The sequence below is a fragment of the Fulvia fulva genome, chromosome 4, assembly GCF_020509005.1.
Source record: "Fulvia fulva chromosome 4, complete sequence".
In the NCBI taxonomy this organism is placed as follows: Eukaryota; Fungi; Ascomycota; class Dothideomycetes; order Mycosphaerellales; family Mycosphaerellaceae; genus Fulvia; species Fulvia fulva.
Window position 1 is genome coordinate 5848369 of NC_063015.1, and position 21200 is coordinate 5869568.

The following is a 21200-nucleotide window of genomic DNA, read 5'->3' on the forward strand; positions in this document are numbered from 1 at the left end:
TTGAAGACAAACGCCATAAGAGCATCTGTCTGACACCGCGCTGATCCTGGAATGACTTTATCGCTCCGCGAGTGGAACACCGCCTGTCCGGTCGACTAGCTCAACGACATGTATCGATACGTGTTCCAGATCGCCAAAGTATTGTACCAGAGCCTGTCCTGTCCGCCTGATCTTTCGGAATAACGTTGCGGCTAGTTTGCCTAAATCTGGTATTGGAAGCATCGAGAGGGGACGGATCCTGGAGTCGTGGAATGGAAAGTAGTCGTACAAGTTCAATATCGATTTCGGTAGGCCAACACGTCTGTTCGCACCATAGGCATTGGATGCATGTTGTGGCCAGCCGCCTTATCCACGTGTTGTGACCGCCTTCGTCCCTTTTCTATTATGTCCGCAAGTCGTTCGCCAGTGCATCTAGGCGTGCCTTATAATTAATGCTGCAACTCTCTAAACCCAGCCTCGTATCTCTTCAAAGAAACTTCCACATCGGACCTTTGCCACTTCTTGCTCCCTCCTCTTGCTTGTCGAGACGCCACCATAAGCGAGGTGTGTGGTCATGAATTTTCCATGCAGCATGTCGATGCCTCCCATCCTGTCCCGTACCGATCAAAACGCATATATCCTCCTCGTCGCCTAGGCTATGTCAAGCAGATGGGGCCGGCATCTACCTTCACTGTCATCTTCGACCGTGCCACGAGAACGCGCTCTAGAGACATCGATAGGGTCGATAGAAAGCGCTGTCGTATTGACCGTCTCCTCCAGAGCCCCAAGACAGCTAACCAGCAGCGGCTGTAGGGTCTGTTGACTGGTCTTTTCTGCCACCATGTTGCCACCCTGTTGCCCGCACCGGGTCTTCGTTTGGGGTGTCTGATCTTGCGCTTTACATGATTCGACACTCGATTGTGGTAATGAAGCAGGTGCCAGTCGTGTCTTATCTGGAGGGTGTCATCGCGTTGTAGGAGGGTGGAGATGCTCTCGACGAGTGCTACGGTGGCGAGGACGTGATTGTTGACGGACATATCGAAGAGTGCAATGCCTGTGGATGGATGTATCGTCAGTATATGTCTGCTTCATGCAATGATACCTTCTTCAATGCTTCCAGTGCCACGTTCGGCCGCAGTGTACGTCCCTTGCACTGCTTCTACGTACTTTGAGGATCTCTCCGCCGCGAAAGCCGTTATCTCACAAAGCTGAAATCGGGATCAAGCCAATGCCGCCGAACAGCCTCACAGCACATACACCTCCCTGCACGACCACAACGCAACGCGGCGGCATCACCAAAATTGGGCGCCAACCCATTGAAGTATTTATCTGATGGATGCGAGTGCGCAAAGTAGGCGGCCTGATGTGGCGGTATAGCTACAACCACCGCTCAGAAGCGTTCTAACACCCCAAGCATCCTCACCCGCCCCGAAAGCCTTACCAGACCCCCGCGAGGCACTCCCGAACGCCTCTGAGACCACTGAGATATACCTTTACTACCCAATCAGGTCGTTTGACGACAGAACGACGCGTTTGGATGCACATTTTGTCACGCATTTCTCACTGTCCTCTACATTCGACGTATGCTATGCTAGTCAGGCGGCCGCTCCCGCAGCAGAGGGCATATATCTTTGAGTCCTTTCGTCGCTTCAACCTGAACCTCTTTGTTCTTCATCCTCCACCGACAACCACCACCTCCTCCTCCTCCTCAACCGGATGGCTGGGTATGTATAATTTCTTCGTCCTCGCTTCCCTTTCCACTCCTTCACACTCACTCTAGTGGCCGGGCCTCTGAAGGCACTACGCAAGTAGCTTCATGCCCGGTCGGTGACTTTCTTCTGGTCTCTGGTCTCTGGTCTCTGGTCTCTGGTATCTGGTCACTTCACACTGGACACTGGACACTGGATCAGGTCGCCCGCCGACCTTGGCCGCCAGCCTTCGTCAAGTATTCGAAGTGCATCTCCTTCATTCCATTTGTCGTTGGGCCCCAGTTGCGTCCGCCCAGGCTAACGATCGTACATGTCATCAATTTCCGGGCACTTGGTGCCTGATGATGGAGACCGCTATCATAGTTCTCATTCCCTTTTTCATCATGTCACTGGGCTTCGTGCCTGTGAATGGAGAAGAAGCCATCCTCACCTCGTCTCACTTTGCTCACTATGTGCCTTGCTATTGTGTATCTAGCCTCCTCGACGCTCATTCTGTTGTCTTTCCTCCGCTGTTTTCGCGCCGTATTTGTCTCACGCGTCTTTCGATGGAGCTAGTTGCGGCAATTTGCTTCTTCCCCGAGATTTCGTTTGACGGATTCTGCCCTCGTTCAAGGCTGTTCACACCGCCGTCGTACCTCTCTCCACACAGTGCACTGCTTTGCTATCTTCCATATCATGCCTACATCCACGCCTTTGAAACAGCTATCGACGTGGTTTCAATCAATTCCGCGGCAACATCTCCAGGAATCGTGAAGGGTCCAGGCCTCCGCTTCGCCACCTCCACGATTGAAACGATCAATGTCGAAAGCCAGGAGGGGCCTGCGCGAAGTGATTAGGGCACTCAAGAAGGCGCAAGACGGGTGCCCAGGCATCAATTACAGACTCGGCTGTAACACCTCCTTGCGGCACCAACTTGAGATGGTTCGCACCCAACGGAGTGGAAACGACTTTGAGGACAGCAATTGGCGCATAGGACGCAAAGCGACGAGTTACTATGCAGTCTACGGTCGAATCTACCAGCTGCGTGAAGATCAAGGGCCACAGCGTTGCCTGCGCCGCTCGATCGGCGAAAGAAGATGGGAACGACGGAGGGGAAGAGGCTGATAAAATCCTCCAGAATACAATCATCTGATTAGAATTGCCCGTCCGTCCCGCGATTTGACGGCTTCGAATAACACGCCTTGATCAACGTCGCCCTGACCAACATCTGCAACCCTTGGCTTCAAACTTTCAGACCGTACCCGAAAGTAGACCCCCGGATCAACATCGCAATCGAATGGTACGCGATGAACTGCGAAGCACATGGTTGGAAACATTGGCTGTAAAATTCAGGACTGGGGCGCATGTCGGAAGATATGAGGACGCATTTGCCGACAGCTAAATCGCACGAGCTGAGGGGTTTGGAAGGAGGAAGAAAAGCCTGTATGATGCACTTCGATGGAAGAGTCGAATGCCCCCGGGCGTGAACCTCTTGTCATCACCAATCCATCATTCGAGCATTGCCTTTGTCAGACTCTGGGTTGGAACGATCAACCCGTCGTGGATGAACAGCTGCTGTATGCACAGAGCCTTGGAGCAGGAGAAGGAGATGGGGGAGGCGAGGACGTTCACCCAGGCCAGCGAGATGGTGGATACAATCTGTGGTCACTTGCCTCCTCAGACCCATACTGAGCCGTAGCTCGCACTTGGTCGTGGAACCCCAGATCTCGGGTGTCCTCTGGCGAAAGCTATTCAAGACTAAGGTGTGTGGCATTTTGCAGGCCGGTAACTAGCACCAATTTCAACAATCGTTCTTCCAGCTTGAGAGACGGAGAAACAACTCGAGATATCCGTACGTTGGTGTTGGACGCAGCTCGCGCGCTAGGCACAAGATCGTTAGGCGAAGATTTAGATCTCGATATCAAGGTCAACACCCTTAAGGGAATACAGGCACAGAACGCCTCTGAATGACTGAGTATATCGGTTGCAGTCTTAGCTAGTCTACACAGTGAGGCCAGAACGATCCTCTACTTTGCCTCACCAGACGATACTCTGTTTCTCTTTCCAGAAGGTAGCGCCGGTTGATGTGGCTCGCTACTTCGCAACACGGTGTGATCTCCTTGCTCTGCTTCAAAGGCCCAATTCTGGACAGCTGTTGTTCAACCGTACTCCACTCCACCCAAGCATACGCACATCACCTTCCATATGGCGCTCCGGTTTTGCCTTGTCGCACATCTCATTCGTGTGATTCGGAAGCATAGGCGCACGATCCGCGACCACTTTCCCTACAGCGTGCACTCCTCGTGCTCGACCTCAATCTATCCGGCTCAACAATACGCGGCATCGTCGTCCCATCCAACGACTCTTGTGCCAATCGCTTCTTCACCACTCGCCTGATTGTAGTGGCGTAATAGGAGGCGTTTCCCACATCGTGGGCCGCCTGACTCGCTGGGACGACACTGATGACCTTTTTAACCGTAGGGTCTCGTCCGCTCTCTCGTTGAAAATGACTGAGCTGCCTTAGTAAATTTCCGAGCCTCCTTTCCATCCGCTGCGGCGAGAACCAGGACGCCATACTCGCATGCGGTAGCGAGATTTGACGGACTGAGAGATGGCGTTTGCCGAACATAGCCAGAATGGTCATCGGACTTGCCTTGCAGGCGATCCGGCGGAATGGGAGGCTGTGGAGTGGGCGGAAGGAGTGGTCGATCTGACTCGCAAAGAGACGGAAGGTGTATTGACTGTGGAACTCGAAATCGTTGCTGCCGTGGAGGATGGAAGTCGCCTCGTCTCGGATGGTCTTGCACGTTGCGAGTATGCTTACGTTGGCTGGTTTAGCGCTCTGGCTAGCGAGTACAACGTGGTGTGATACTTGGTTACTGTCTACTTGATCTCTGACCGCCTAGTGTCGCAAGGAGATGGTGTCGCCGTGGTCGGGTATCAAGCACAGCATGTAAATGCGGTTCCGCATCTCGGCTGGAAGATCCAGGAAACCCTTCTTGGGCGGCTATCGTGGCTGTGTATTCATCGTCGGCTCAAAGTTGGGGTGGTGGCCGCAAAGGTGCTGAAGTTGTGTCTAAAGTTCTCATAGATGTAGGATGTGGGCGTGGAACATTGGTGATGGAATTCGGGCGCGAAAGCGGACAGGCTCGCTGTTGTGAATCAGGTAACCTGGGTACCATATTAGTCACGACTTGGCACACACATCCTATATCAGCAATATCTGTCGCCACTATAGATATATCTTATACAATTCAGAAGGTATCTAATTACCCTTATTATTTTATAGTTTAGTAAGCTTATACACTCGTTAATCACCCCTCTAATAGGTTATAAGCCCAAGTACTCCTCTGCCTATTCGACCTAAAGCCTAAATTGTTATTAGAGCCTCTATTAAGGATTAGCTTACTTTGCTAGTAACCCTGTCCCTATATTTATCTCGCGGTTTAACATCAGTGGGAGGAATCTAGGCCATCGACGAGGACTATCTATTCGACAGCCCTTATCAAGACGAGCAATCCACTCAAGCAGCAGCGACCCGCCTGCGCTAGCGGCGGCGCAATCGTAGTACAAAGAACCCCAAAACTGAGGTTCCGTTCCCCTAGCGGCAGACCCTAGAATTACGGAGTTGCGGAGGACAACTGCCTAATTAGGAAGCGCGGACCTCACCGGAACAGTAGCAGAGGATGGCAACTAACGAGAGCCATAGCCTTACGAGCATTAAGCAGCTCGCAAAGGACACCCATCTTAGCAAAGACCCTCTAACAAAGAATAGCCAAGATCCAAACCGAGGAACGAACCAAGGAGTAACCTAGGACACAAGCCAAGGCCTACTATATAGAAAGCAGAGGCCAACGACAAACAACACAGCGTAGACGACCCTATATACGGAGGCGGAAAACTTGCTAGGGGATGACTAACACCCAGCCCGGGCATATAAGAACACTATAGCACAGCTACTAGGGGCGCTAAAAGCGCTATCATAAAATGTGCTGTTAGCGGTTGTGGACCTCCAAAGGTAAGCGTAGCGGAGTGGAGCTCTCTACCAACCCTTCTAGACTGCAAAGTAGCGTACGATCCACGCTACCGCTACCTGACGTACAGTGCTTATTATACGACGACATAGGCGTTAGCGACGAGTATATGTTTGCGAATTCGCCAACAGGCACAGTGCGGTGGGTCACGTGACCCTCAAGCTTGAAAGTTGACCAATCAGAGCGGGCGCCAAGGCCAGTTGAGGGCTGGTATAGAGCTTCACTCCCTCGCTGAGGCCTCACCTACGTACTCGCAAGCTCGTACTCCGGTGTGGCTAGCGCTCGGTTGCTACGCTTAACCAAGGTTGAAGCGTGCGGATCGAGGTCGAAGGAAACTTCCATGGAAGGTCGGGCGCTTCGAGGATCGTGAATCCTTATCACGATATCAGACTTGGTTCATACCCATGGTGTGGACCTGGCGGCTGCTCGCATTCGAGTCTGATCCTCGCTGGCTTGGCGCCGGGCGTGGAATGCCATGATCTCCTCCCTGCTGTTTCCAAGGACTCGCACTTCGTTGTTGGCGATGGCTTCGTTGACGACTTCAACGGTGGCGGGAAGCTCTGCAGAAGGTGGATCGATTGATACTGCTGCAGCCCACTGTGAAATTGGCGGCTCCATCTGGTCAATGTCTGTCCCAGAACCGTCGTGAGTGGACGACGGTGGAATGCCGTGCATGAACGAAGCTCTTGGCCTGCTGGCCGTACCATTCCCCGAGACCAGTTGGAGACGCAGTCTTCCTCCCAGCACTCTCTCTTCAAAGGTATCAATACCAAGCCACGGAGAAGCAACAGCAGCTGCAAAAGAGCTTTGCTGCGAGTCTGAGCGACTTGCAGGTCCAATAGCAGAAGCACCTGCGTTGGCCGACGTCGAAACACTGTGCCGGCTTGTGGTGTTGAGGATCCTGCCGCTAGAAACTGTCTCACGTATGCTGCCCTCGCCTCGAGAGAAACTCGGCAGCTCAAGGCCACGACGTAAGCCAATCGCCCTCGCTCGAGCAGCCGAGCCTGACAGCTCCACGGGCTCTACGGACTCACCAGCGATTATGCACTCTGCCACCAATCGTGTACCGTCTACTAGGCTCTGAATCTCCGCCGGACGGGCCGTGGGCACGCGACCGCTCGCCTGTGATCCGTCCGGATTCCAAAGTGATCCAAACATCTGCTCACGAACTGCAAGGATCCGCGATGGTCTGCTACCTGACTCGACAGTCCCACCTTTGAAGCGCGATATTGTGTCGAGACTGGCGACGAGCTCGGACACTACGCGCATGTTGCGTGCTCTAGCAACAGCTCATCGCTCGACACTCGCTGCTGGTGGAGTCTGCTCGGCGGACCGCTCATCTCGACTTCCTCTCGAGACATGCTGGTCTCCAGAAGATGCCGAGATTCTGCTGGGCTGTTGTGATTCGTTGAAAGCAGCTGTATTGATGCCGTCGACAAGCTCTCCAATGCTGGTAAGTCGTCATCTCGAGGGACTGCCGACTCCCCCCCCAGTGGGCCAGATTCCTCTGGGATCGCGCTCTCATGCAGACGCTTTTGCGCAGGCATCTTTCTGTTAGCAAGATGTTGTGTGCTTGCGAAAGTTGCGTAACGCTCCAAAGCCCTGGCGAGTCGCTACTGTGGTGGTAAAGACTCTGGACGAAATGTTGAACTTGTGAAGAAAGATGCCTGCTTTCGACTGCGGAAAGTCGAGGCTCATTCCGCGCTACCTTCAAGGTGGGCAAAAGCGGTGAAAACGCGGAAAGAATTCACTTCCATTGTCCAGAAGCACATGACCTTCGTCCACACCTGTCGACGCAGATTCACGACTCAGTATTGTGCTTTGGACCGGTCTGCGCGATATCGGTGGTTGTCTGGCATCTGGAGGCCTCGGTGTTCAGAATGTTGTCCATTCTGGCGGCAACGCGGCTGACTTGCGATCCAAGTCAGGGAGGGCGAAGCGGTGAAATGCTCCCATGTCCCTTATTGTGTCGAGAAGTACTACTATGTGTTATTGTTTCTAAAACATACTACTATATCCTTATATTATGTTAAGACAGTACTCCTATAACCCTTATTGTGTTCAAAAGTACTACTATGTCCCTTTATTATAAGCAAAAGTACTGCCGTGTCCCTTTATTATAAGCAAAAGTACTACTATGTCCTATATATATAGGTTATAGTAGAAACAAAAGGAAGGGCATAGTAGGTACCGAAAAGAATGTTTACACACTAGGTAATATAGATAGTTAATTCTTTCTTAGGGGAATTGTCTATCTATCTCTACTCAAATAAACTCTCTTAGCCGCGTATCGTCTTATTAACCTACTCTCGTCGTCCGATCAACCTACTTAATCTTATACGACTTATAGTTTACTAAAAGCTATAGATCTTAGGCACGGTACTAGTATTTAACCTACTCTACTACATCGGGTAGGTAGATGAAATACTAGCACCATAATTAATAGAGGCAATTGGCGACCGGTATATTATAGCAGTACTTTTGAATATAACAAGCGGTGAAATTGTAAGGGCGCGCGTACCGTAGGGTCCGAATGAGAGAGTTATTGTTCTACGAAGCTACGAAAGAGGAGCGCGAGGCGCGGCGAAGTTATAAAGCAAAGCTAAGCCGCGCTAACCCGATACGGAAGGTCCGCGGTTCACCCGGGCTGACGTAGCTATAGTAAGGGGTCGCGGGCTGCCCGTAATAGTACCCCCCCTCTCAAAACGCGTCTTAGTCCTCTAAGCGTTATCTATCTTATACGGCCACTTACCCGTACTACTCTATAACCGTACGAAAGTCTAATTATCCTCTAATACCTTGTTATCGTCTAGTAATACATCTCTATCTAGTCTATCTATAACTAGCCTATCCGCGACCGGCTCCCTTCGAGAAATACTTAGGGGGACCTAATGTCATGGTCTCCCTATAAAGTGTATAGAAGGTGGGGACAGAAGAGCCTTAGAGTGCTTAGAAGTCGTTAAGAAGTGACAGTCTAGCTTAGTGTGTGAGCGCCAAGAATTACATGCCCCGTAACATTCACTACGGGACCTAGCCCTCCAAATTCACCCCTCTACCAAACCTTAACAGATTGACTTCGGCTCGTGACTATATGACTCACGGCACTCCCGCGAGCACCCGCGACTACGCTGGACCCTAGAAGAAGCACGTAGAAGACTCGGAACGTAGGGCAGGTTAGAATAAGGTTTTGAGCAAAGCTACTAAGCGCGGCTACGTACGGGTTAGCCCTGTTAATACGGGGACACGCACTCGCGAGGGTCGCGTATAAATATCTGGCCTTCCCTAGGCCTCTCTTGCTTTCTTCGTCTTTCGTTTTGTATAGCAATTATACTATACCCTTTTGTATCTACACTTCGTACCTACATTCTTGCTTTTACCCTTACATCTTATAGGCTAGGCTCTCGCCCTGACATCACGAAAGACCAACAAACCGTTAACCACTCGAGTCATCCTTATAGGTGACCACGCTACCGATAGAGGTGTCAACCTCGACAACTAGGACACTCTATTCCACTTTAGCGAGTAGACTAACATCCCCTTCTCGAACGCCGCTACCTTCGGTGCCTAGGCAAACGCTAACCCCGACACCGCCTACGCTCTTATTAACCGCACCGTCTCCTCTTTCCGTAAGACCGCCTAGTAGGTCGAGTAAGCGAACAACTAAGCAATATACCTTTAAGGTATTATAAACACCTTCTAGAACCTCGCCCCGCACGCCGACGATAACCGCCGCTAGCACTTCTCTAAGAAGGTCAACGACCTAGACGAGTTCGACGGTAACAAGAGTAAGTTTGAGGCATTTGAGACATAGCTCACTATCAAGCTGTTAGCTAATACCGACCACTTTCCGTAAGAGAAGGACAAAGTCACGTACGTCTTCTCCCTCCTTCGGGGAGACGCCGCGGCTTAGGTATAACACTATATCGACAACGCTACGTAGACCATCGGCTACCCGGACGTCCTTACCTTAATATAGGACCTCCGTGCTACCTTTAGTGATCTAGACCGTAGAGCCACCGCCTAGAACGCTATCTATAACCTCCTCTAGAAGAACAAGAGCTTCGCCGAGTACCTCGCGGCCTTTAACCGCGACATCGGGTTTACCGGCTATAACGAAGAGAGTAAGAAGAGCACTCTCCGCCGTGGTTTGTTAGCAGAGCTTCTTCGAGCCCTCGAGGATAAGGAAGTCGGTACTATAAGCTTCCGTAAGCTCGTCGAGACCTACTAGCGCCTCGACTCTAACATAAAACATACCGCCTCTCTCCTCGCTTCCCGTTCTTAAGGTCGTTAGCCTCGTAGTCCTGGAAGCCACTTCGCTACTCTACTAGGCGCCGCCGCTCCTACGGCTCTCCCTCCCGTCTCTATAGGTGACGCTATAGATCTTAGCGCTAGTGCCGCCGTCCCTCGAGTCTAGGGCCTCGTTAACGGTAAGCTCACTCCCGAAGAGAAGCTTCGCCGTCGCTAGGCCGGACTCTGCACCTACTACGGCGGTCTAGGCCACATCGTAGCTAACTGTCCGTAGCTCGCTACCCGTAACGCCCGCAACCCGGTTCGCGGCGCTATCGGCGCTATCGAGCCTACTCCTGCTACTCCCGCTAAGCAGGAAAAAGCCTAGGTCTTCCTTATCGACGCGAGGAAGACTAAGAACAACGTTTACCGAAAGTGAAGAGAGGAAGGAAGTTAAGGATCAATATAGCATAGCTAGACCTATACGACGAGACGGGCAAGGACCACGCTTATAAACCGTTCGTCACGAATGTAAATATCGGCTCAAAGAAACTCTCTTCTTCTAATCTCACTCTTATAGACACTAGCGCACTAGGCGAGTCTTTTATAGACTATAAACTCGCGACCTCTCTTAACCTCGAACCCTAGGAACTAAAGTACCCTCGTACCCTTAAACTCTTTAACGGCACGGAGACTACCACTAGTAAGATTACTTATGTTATACACACGTTAATCACCCTCGGAGGCAAGCGTATGTCGATCACTAGCTTCCTTACGTCCCTACCGTATCAAAAGTTTATCCTCGGCCTCCCCTAGTTTAGACGATACCGACCTATTATCGACTAGACTTCCCTTGCTATCAGCTTCCCTCTAGAAGTTCCTCCGGTACCTCCGGCTTCTCCGCCGCCTTAGCGCGGTCCTAAGTATACTAAGATCTTCTAGGTGAACGCCGCTGCCTTTACTACTACTACTAAGTAGCCTAAAGCTTAAGTCTTCGCCGCCTCTCTCCGCGATATCGACATCGCCCTCGAGAAGCTCGATAAGAAGCGTATACCTACCGACCCTACTACGAAGGTCCCTCCTTAGGCACACTATATCCTCTACGTATTCGATACTAAAGCCGTAGACGAGCTGCCTCCTTATCGCCCTTACGACTATATAATTAAGCTAGAAGAAGGTGTAGAGACACCGTTCGGACCGCTATATTCTATGTCCCGAGAAGAGCTTATCGTCCTTAAGAGATACCTCGAAGAGAACCTGAAGAAGGGGTTTATTCGAGCGAGCCGTTCTAGCGCTAGCAGTCCCGTTATGTTCGTTAAGAAGCCCGGCGGTAGTCTACGCTTCTACGTAGACTACCGAGGCTTAAACGCTATTATAAAGAAGAACCGCTACCTAATACCGTTAATTTAGGAGACGCTCGAGCGCCTCTCTAAGGCCAAGTACTTTACTAAGCTCGATGTTATCGCTACGTTCAACAAGTTACGAATGGCAGAAGGACACGAGTATCTTATAGCCTTCCGTACTCGCTACTAGCTATTCGAGTCGCTCGTTATACCCTTCGGCGTTTGTAACGGGCCTAGTACCTTCTAGAACTTTATTAACGACATCCTTTAAGAGTTCCTCGATTAGTTCTATACTGCCTACATCGACGACATCCTAGTCTATAGCGAGACTAAGGAGGAGCACCGCGAGCACGTCTGTAAGGTCCTTTAGAAACTCGTAGACGCCGGCTTATAGCTCGATATCGACAAGTACGAGTTTAAGAAGACCGAAGTCAAGTTCCTTAGTTTGATCATTACCGTAGACGGCATCAAGATGGACTAAGAGAAGATCGACGCTATCGTCGAATAGGATGCTCCTACGAACGTCAAAGAGGTCTAGGGTTTCCTAGGCTTTACTAACTTCTACCGCCGCTTCATCTACGTATTCTCGGGCGTAGTACGCCCTTTAACGAAGCTCACGCGCAAGGGTGAGAAGTTCGCCTAGACCGACGAATGCTAGGAGGCTTTTGACTTGCTCAAAGCGAAGTTTGTTAAGAACCCGCTTCTATAGTACTTCGATTTCGAACTAGAGACCCGTATAGAGACCGACGTATCCGACGGCGTAGTAGGCGGTGTCCTGCTACAACGCCGCTCGCCTAAATCCCCCTAGTTACCTGTCGCCTTCCTCTCTAAGAAGATGACCGCTACGGAGTATAACTACGAGATCTACGACAAGGAGCTTCTCGCTATCGTTAAAGCTTTCGAAGAGTGGCGCCCCGAGCTCGAAGGCTCTACTATGCCCGTCTAAGTAAGCTCCGACTACAAGAACCTCGTCTACTTTATAAAGAGCAAGCTACTTAATCGTCGCTAGGCCCGCTAGAGCGAGTTCCTCTCCCGGTTCAACTTTGTGATCTCGTATACGCCCGGTAAGGCCAACTCGATAGCCGACGCCCTTACCCGCCGCCCTAGTGACTCTCTAGTTGATCGAAGAGGGGGCCGGCAAATCGTAGAGTAACAAGTCATTAAAGAGCACAACCTCTCTTCCGAGCTTCGAGAGTACCTATCGAACGGCTAGCCTACGCTCGCCGCTTCCTTTGCTACTTTCGTGCTCGCTCCTACCTACCTTAACGAGAGTGACGATGAATCCGAGCCTAAAGAATACGCCTCGGACGCTAAGGACTTGAACGACGATAAAGAGGGCTTAGTAACGACCGACGGCTCATCCGAATTAGACTTTGAGGGGCTTAATAATAAGGAGCAGCCCGAAGGCATTATGGCACGAGTACGAACAGCGTACGATGCCGACCCAGACGCCTAAGAGTTAGTTCAGGCCCTTAAATCTAGCGCGAGGACATTCCCGGGCTTCTCGCTATCCGAGTACGAGCTCTAGGAAGGTGTCGTCTACTTCCGTAAGAAGCTTTACGTACCGTAGCCCGAAGGCTCTAATATCCGAGCTAAGATTCTTCAAATCGTCCACGACTCCGCCTCTAGGGGTAACCTAGGCGTAGCTAAGACCTATAAGCTCCTCGCTAGGTATTACTAGTAGCCGCATTCCTAGAAGGACGTCCGCCGCTACGTGCTAAACTACGCTACTTACCGAAGAGCCAAAGCTAACCGCTACCGCCCCTACGGTCTCTTACACCCTCTCCCGGCTCCTGATCGTCCGTGGAAGCACATTACGATAGACTTTATCACCGATCTTCCTTACGGTAAGACCTTTAGCGGCGTGAAAGCAAAGGCCCTTCTAGTAATCGTAGACCGGTACTCTAAGGACCGGTATATAATCCCGTGCTAGAGTATAACCGTAAAGGAGACTGCTCGCTTGTTCTACGAATTCGTCTAGCGCTTTTAAGGCCTCCCGGATAGCATCACCTCTAATAGGGGCACCCAGTTCATCTCGCACTTCTAGAAACGTCTATGTGCTATCCTAGGCATTAAGCATAAGCTCTCGACTAGTTTTTAGCTACAGACCGACGGCTAGACCGAAATTACGAACGCTATCCTCGAGTAGGTCCTTCGTTACTTCGTCGACTACTACTAGAAGGATTGGCCTTAGTATATCCCTACGGTAGAGTTCGCTACTCGTAACTAGGACTCGGAGACTACTGGCTACTCTCCCTTCTATACTACGAGAGGTTACTACCCTCGTATAGGTATAGAACTAGAAGAACCTCTCCCGCCTACCGAAGACGTAAACGAGCAAGTAGTAGACGAGTTCGCTACTATACTCTTATAGATCTATAAAGAAGTTCACGACGAGATAGTGTACGTATAAGCAATCTACGAGGATCAAGCCAATCGTCGTCGCTAGCTAGCTCCCGACTACTAAGTAGGCGATATAGTCTACCTTAACTCTAAGAATATTAAGACGGACCGCCCCTCTAAGAAGCTGAACTAGAAGAACCTAGGTCCTTTTAAGATCACCGAGCGTATTAGTTCACACGCCTACCGTCTAGCTCTTCCTACGAACATAAAGATCTACGACGTCTTCTATCCCGTACGCCTTCGGCCGTCGGCTAAGGACCTATTCCCGAACCAAAACTAAGACATACTAGGTCCTCCCGATGAAGTAGAAGTCGACGAGCCTATTAACCTACCTTCTAACGACTATACCGTCCGTAAGATCCGAGGAATCCGCGTAGAGCCTAACGACGTTAAAGGACTACCGCCGATCAAGTATAAAGTCGAATAGTAAGGTTGCCCTAAGTAGGATACCTTATAGGAACCTATCTAATATATCATCTTTAATCGTCAAGCAATCGAAGAATACTACGCCCGCGTAGACGGCCTAGAAGTCAACATCGGTAGGCTCTTCGAATCTAAGCTCTTCGACGGGGCTTACTAATAGTGTATCGACTATGACATCAGGCCTAGGCCTAGTACTAAAGCTGAACATCCTCGATATATAGAACTACTACGGCTTCGTAGGAACTTAGCTTTATTCGGGGGGGCTACTGTTATAGTCTCCCTATAGAGTGTACAGAAGGTAGGGATAGAAGAGCCTTAGAGTGCTCAGAAGTCGTTAAGAAGTGACAGTCTAGCTTAGTGTGTGAGCGCTAAGAGTTATATACCCCGTAATATTCACTACGGGACCTAGCCCTCCAAATTCACCCCTCTACCAAACCTTAATAGATTCACTTCGGCTCGTAACTATGTGACTTACGGTACTCCCGCGAGTACCCGCGACTACGCTAGACCCTAGAAGAAGCACGTAGAAGACTCGGAACGTAGGGCAGGTTGGAATAAGGTTTTGAGCAAAGCTACTAAGCGCGGCTTCGCACGGGTTAGCCCTGTTAATGCGGGGACACGCACTCGCGAGGGTCGCGTATAAATATCTGGCCTTCCCTAGGCCTCTCTTACTTTCTTCGTCTTTCGTTTTGTGTAGCAATTATACTATACCCTTTTGTATCTATACTTCGCACCTACATTTTCGCTTTCACCCTTATATCTTATAGGCTAGGCTCTCGCCCTAACACCTAATTAGATAGAGCTACGAAGCCTATAGGCGTAGACAACTCCGGCCGGTTATAGTAAAAGTCTGTAATAGCGGCGGCTACGTGTTTAAGTATATCCTCTATAGGTTACTAGGTCTTACTATCCTCCTCGTTCTAATATCTAGCCTATTTCACCTTATACTGTATATCTACCTTACGCTTATGCCCCTTCTTCACCTTACCTACCCGCTTACGGGTGTACATGTTAAGGATCTTTCCTACCTCGTATATATACGTAGGTGCTACTACTATATCGGCTACTATATTAGCCTCGGTAGTATTAGGTTCGATAGTTATCGGTAGTAGCGGCGCTAGATACTGCCCTTTAAGTAGTAGGAAATCGGGGTAGTCGGCTCGTTATAGTAGTGAGGTATAGAAGCAGTTATTAAGTCCTACTAGAGCGTCTAATAGTTTTAGTCGATAAGAGAGTCTAGCCGGCATGACTTCCGTGATCTAGTAAGGGCCGGCATATTTCCTATCTAGCTTCTTAGATAGTCGAGTCGTGCGGATGTTCTTAGTACTAAGATACACCTAATTACCTACCTTATAGTCTAGAGGAATGCTTCGGTAGCGGTTTACTACTTCTACTTAGAGAGCTTATAACATTCGTATAATCTCTTAAAGGTGCTTATAAAGCTCGCGAATTCGACGTATAAAGGTTTCTACTGATCGCGTATCTAGTCGCTAGAGAGTAGTTAGTCCTCCCTCCTTTCTAGCGTTCAGGTCAACTCGCTCTATAAACTTAGGGTTATAGCCTAAGGTGGCGTAGAACGGCGACATACTAGTAGTCTCGGATAGGTAATTGTTAATCGCGAACTAAGCAAGGCATAGCTATTCTGCCTAGTTATCCTATGCCTTATTAGTGAATATACGAAGATACTGTTCTATCGCCTAGTTAGTACGTTCTGACTATCTATTAGTTTCTAGGTGATACGAAGAACTTAGCTTACGATTTGTACGGAGTATCTTATAGTGTTTCTTCTAGAAGGTAGCAACCTACTACTTACTACGGTCTAATATAATAGTGTTAGGAAACCCGCGCCGATAGAACATATGTTTAAGGAAAAGCCTTACCGTATTCTGTACTGTCATTACGCTAATAGGGATTAGCTCAACTTCCTTAGTAAGCCTATTAGTAACGGTTATAATATTGTTATAGACTATACCGTCAAGAGTACTATCTAGGAGTCCGATAACGAAGTCGACTACAATATGTTTCTAAGGCCGATCTAGAACAGGAAGTGGCTATAATAATCCTAGTGGCTAGGAGTATAGAGATTTTGTTATACGGTAGGTACGGCAATTCGCGGTGTATCTACGTACGGATCTCGCTAATCTAGGCTAGTAGAGTTTACGTGCTACGAGTTTATAAGTACGAGCTCGTCCTAGATAGCCTACTACTAGAGCGTTATAGTTTATCTTGATTATCCTAGTCTATAAGGCTTGGTCATTTAGTACCTATAAGCTCTAGCCGTCGTATTGATTTCAAATATATAGTAGGTCCCTATCTACTTTATAGTATGCTAGGTAGATCTTCGCTCTCTATAGTAGTGTAGGAGTACGGTCTTTCTATAGGTCCTTAATCGCGGTCTTAAGCTCGTTATCGGTTACGTACGCCGTCGACATTCGATACTCGAGTTCGGCTTCCCGTTAACTTTTACGCGTCGCCGGTTATTTAGTAGGCCATCTCGTTCTATAGGTATAAACTCTTTAGCTTTAGGGTTTAGCTATACTAGTTCCTCTTCTTCCGGCGTACCTTCTACTATTGCCTATAGTAAGGCGATCTTAAGGAATCGCTTAGGAGGTAGCAATGTCTGATACTAATACTAGTTCCGAGGGTCGTTTACCCCCTACGGAAGGTCCTAGCTACGTCTCGTTAGGCTGTCTAGCTTTATACCCTAAAGTCCTAGACGGTATATTATCTTGAAGTTAAACTATAACAAGAACTTAGCCTAACGCGCTTGTCGCCGATTTAGCTACTTTGTCTTTATAAAGTATTCTAGGTTCTTATAGTCGGTATAAATCTTGACTAGCTATAAGTCCTTATTATCTACTTCGTAGGCGAGCTCGGGTCTCTATTCCTTAAAAGCCTTGATAATAGCTAATAGTTCCTTATTATAGATTTTATAATTGCACTCCTATAGACTTAACTTCTTCGAGTAGAAGGCTATAGGATGTAGTACACTATTCTCGTTATACTACGAAAGCACGCCGGCGTTCACAAAATCTAAAGAATCTATCTCTACTACCGTTTCCCTACCTAGTATATAATGTACGAGTATACCGGCTTTGCTGAACGTAGCTTTCAAATTGTCAAAGGCTCGTTAGCAATCTAGTGACTATTGAATCCTTCTGTTCTTATGATTGCTTAGTCCGTCCGACTTGGTCAGGTTTGTAAGAGGAGTAGCTATACGCGAAAATGCTTCGATGAACCGCCTATAGAAGTTAGCAAATCTAAGGAAGGCCTAGACATCCTTTAGGTTCTTAGGAGCTTCCTATGTCTAAATACATTCGAGTTTCTCGGGGTCTATCTCGATGCCGTTAGGGGTTATAATTAGCCTAAGATACTTTACCTTCTATTAGTAGAATTCGCTTTTGTCGATGTCTACTATAAGTCCTATATCGCGTAGCTTAGTAAGAACCTTCCGCACGTGTTTAATATGCTCCTCTAAGGTGTTACTAAAGATAAGTACGTTATCTAGGTAGGCCGATACAAAGTCGTCTAGGTGTTCTTATAAGACCTTTTTAATGTATAATTAGAACGATGCTAGTCCGTTATACAAGCCGAATAGCAGCACTAGACACTCGTAGATGCCGTATCGTGTCGTAAACGCCGTTAACTACTCGTGCCCTTTAGCTATCCGTAACTTATTAAAGGCTACTACAATGTCTAGCTTCGTAAAGTACTTCTTGCCGTATATACGGTTAAGCGTCTCTTATATTAAGGGAATCGGATACCGGTTCTTAATAGTGATCGTATTTAATCCTCTATAGTCGATATAAACACGTAGCCTACCTCTAGGCTTACGTACTACTAGCACTAGTGTAGGAGACTGGCTCGTCTTTTGCCCTACTTTCCGTACCTTCCCTTTAGATGTTTACTCGTCTAGCCATTTCTTAACTACCTCGTTCTCCTTCTTAGCTAGGCCGTAGGGCTTGCGGTATAGTGGCTCTTATAGACTATTAGGCTTAATATGAATCTTAAGATCTACGCCTAGTCGGTAAGGTAGGAGTCCTTTATAATCCTTAGCTAAGAAAGCGTCCGTAATATCGTAGTATATCGGCGGCAACTTCTACTTCGGGTTGTGATTGAACTGCTTGTTTAAGAATTGGTCTAGATCATTAGTAGCTATTACACTTAGCTTAAGCTCTCCGTCGTCGCTCTTACGCCTAGTAGGCATAATATAGAAGCACTTAGCCCTAGGCCGGTACGCGTACATTCCCTACGCGCGTTAAGAAACGCCCTAGTAGTCTACTTTTTTATTGTCTATGTCTTCTAGGTCATATAATAAGACGTTTAGCTCCGCCCCTCCTACTATAAAGCTCGCTACTTCTCTAGTGAAGGGCTCTAGTCCGTACCGTACTAGTGCCTACTTCTTCTTCTCGCGATAGTTTAGGGATTGTACTATTGTCGATGTCTTATTCTATAGACAGTGACTAAAGCAGTAATCCGATCTAAATACCACCTCGCCTGTCTCCTAGAAGATGTTTAGGTTGTACGCTACAAGCTACGGTAGGCTAAAGACGATGTTATATTCGAGGTCGGTGACGTAGTATAACATTTGCTCGTAATAATCGCCGATAAATACGTCTGTAAGGGCCGCGTGTATAATCTGCCGTATAGTGGCCGTTCTATCTCCTAGTGTTAGTCGTCGGCTTTGCGTCAAAGGGATCAGGGGTATTGTATATTTACGTATAGATTTCTAGTTAAGAAAGAGAGAGGTAGAAGCAGAATCTATAAGGCCTCGAGCCTTTCTATATTATATCATTACGGGTAACACTATATAAGGGTATAGGTCGGCTTATCGATCTCTGCGCCAAAACAAGACATATTCGAAAGCTCTTATCAAGGCCATTCTAACGATATACAAAGCAGGCCACTGCCCCTAGGACTAAGGGAGTTCTACCCCATTTAATCTAGACAGCTTAAAGCTCTCTTCACCCTGTTTCTTCAGCTCCAAACGCCGCGGAGGTGCCTAGCTACATTAGGCAACTCCTAGGTAATAGTAGCCTAGGCTACGGCACTAACGGCGCCTACGGCCCTATAGGCGAAGCCCCCCTAAGACAACTAGTAGCAACTTATAGAGGACGTAAAAAGCATAGAAACTAACGATTAGCTCCCTTACCGGTCTCTATAGGTAATGATTACTCAGCTACGTACGGCGCTTGTACTGTCGTATTACCGAGGGCAACAAGAAATGAGGACGACGTCCTAGGCGATTAGTAAGGCCACCCGGAATCAAAACCCCTATAGCTAGGCATCGGTCGCGGCATCGATACTAGGCCCCCGCCTAACGTACGATACAGTTACGATCCGTATTATAGTAAAGGAAGACTAGGCCGAAGTTACCGGACTATAGGTGGACCCGGCGCTACGGTAGAGGAAGTACGTATAGGCAATATTACGGAAAGCTGAACAGAATATAGCATCATACTAGAGGCTCACTGCGTCTATATAGGGGGCGGACTTCCGGTAGTTACGACTTCTATATACGGCTATTGTACGGCCAGTCCTTACCTATAGTAGCCAAGTGTAGTCCTTAGGCGAGAGGGCCTGCCTATCGAAGGGACTCGTCGCGCCGCTAGCGAAGATCCAAAACTAATGCCTAAGGAAGGTCACCGGGGTATATAAGTCGACACTAACGAGGATGCTTAAGTACGAGACCGCTATACCGCCGATCGACCTATATATCTAGGGACTACGGACCTCCTACTTAGGCAAGTCGGCATAGTACCTAGTACAGAAGGTCATCGCTAGTATAGTCGTAAGGGCCCGCGAATCAGTACTAGCGTATAGGGGCATTCGACCCGGAAACGAGCCGAACTACCGGGCAAGGGACGAATAGCTAGTAATATAATAGGAAGGTGAGAAATCGTTTGTAGAGCAACTATAGAAAGAGAGGTGGAACAACCAGGTTGTAGGGCATAGTAGACGCCCTTAGCTAGCGGGACAACCTAAGGAATAGTTAGCTACAAAATCCGCGGTCAAGCACCCCCCGAAGCTTATCTACTACCGCCTTACGAGGGCATAGAGTAGTATAGCAACCTAACTACGAAGCGAACACATCGGCCTCTAGGGGTACCTATTATAGAGGAAGGTTCTAGGATACACGAATACTAGCTACCCCTACGGCTATCGCTCCTAGAACGTACGGTACGTACTCCTCGTCTGTCCGAGGTGGTCGCTAGGAAGGGGGGAGTAGATAGCAAAGGCGAGGAACCGGACGATTGGGGCACTTCTTAATAACGCTAAGGACCTACGGCGTATTACGAACTAGATACTAGAGAAGGGCTGGCTAGAACAGTACCGCCTAGTAGGAACAGTGTAGGAAGAGAGGACACGACGTAGCGCGACGAGACCGGCTAGGAGCGGGGGCTAACGGGGTAGTGACATAGACTACGTACGTTTAGAGGGAAAGCTAAACTAGACAAGGAGTAGTCGGGGGCGGGAAGGGTTTTCACCTATTCGGGTTTCCCTTTGTACATAACAATAGATATATACCTACATAGGCCGGATAGGGTCCTAGAACAGGGGAATGACAAATCTATCTATCTATATAAGAGTATATAGCTAGCTATTGTTTATCTAGTACGTATAACGATATCTTAAGCTCCTTACTATAGTCTGTTACCGTCTCTTACATTCCGTGTCTCTCAATCTTATACTCTTTCTGTCCTAGGAAGTTCGGGTAACCGCTGTCTACTACGCTTAGGTAGCGGTCGTACTATTTGCCTACTACGGATCGGCGGCTAGGGAACTAAGGTTCGCGTTCGGATTCGGCGTAGTATTACGTAGACGCGGTAGGCGATAGTCGCTATCGTACCTATATATTAGGCATTTAGGGTTAGTCGATACGTAAGAACCTATACGGTAGCGGTAGTACTTACCCTACTTCTTAAGGTCTTCGCGCTACTTACGGTTAAGCGTAGGTAGGTTCTATAGATATATCGGTAGATCCTCCTTCTTCTTAGTACTAGCGTACTATAGTAGGCGCTATACTAAGGCACCTACTATACCGGTAGCGGTACTAGTAACTACGTTACCGTTGTTCTAGTTATTCTAGCCGCTATTACCGT

At 48.6% G+C, this 21200-nt stretch overlaps 2 protein-coding genes across 2 annotated transcripts; one reads left to right on the forward strand and one right to left on the reverse strand.

Annotated features, from left to right (window-relative positions):
- Positions 1 to 4278: 4278 nt before the first annotated feature.
- CLAFUR5_05286 (uncharacterized protein) lies at positions 4279 to 4536 on the forward strand (the record flags this gene model as incomplete). The annotated part of the gene is made up of 1 exon (XM_047904434.1): positions 4279 to 4536. One exon carries the CDS (start codon positions 4279 to 4281, stop codon positions 4534 to 4536), a length of 258 nt encoding a protein of 85 aa, XP_047760954.1.
- Positions 4537 to 6097: 1561 nt separating this feature from the next.
- Positions 6098 to 6970, reverse strand: CLAFUR5_05287 (uncharacterized protein; the record flags this gene model as incomplete). The annotated part of the gene is made up of 1 exon (XM_047904435.1): positions 6098 to 6970. One exon carries the CDS (start codon positions 6968 to 6970, stop codon positions 6098 to 6100), a length of 873 nt encoding a protein of 290 aa, XP_047760953.1.
- Positions 6971 to 21200: the final 14230 nt, after the last annotated feature.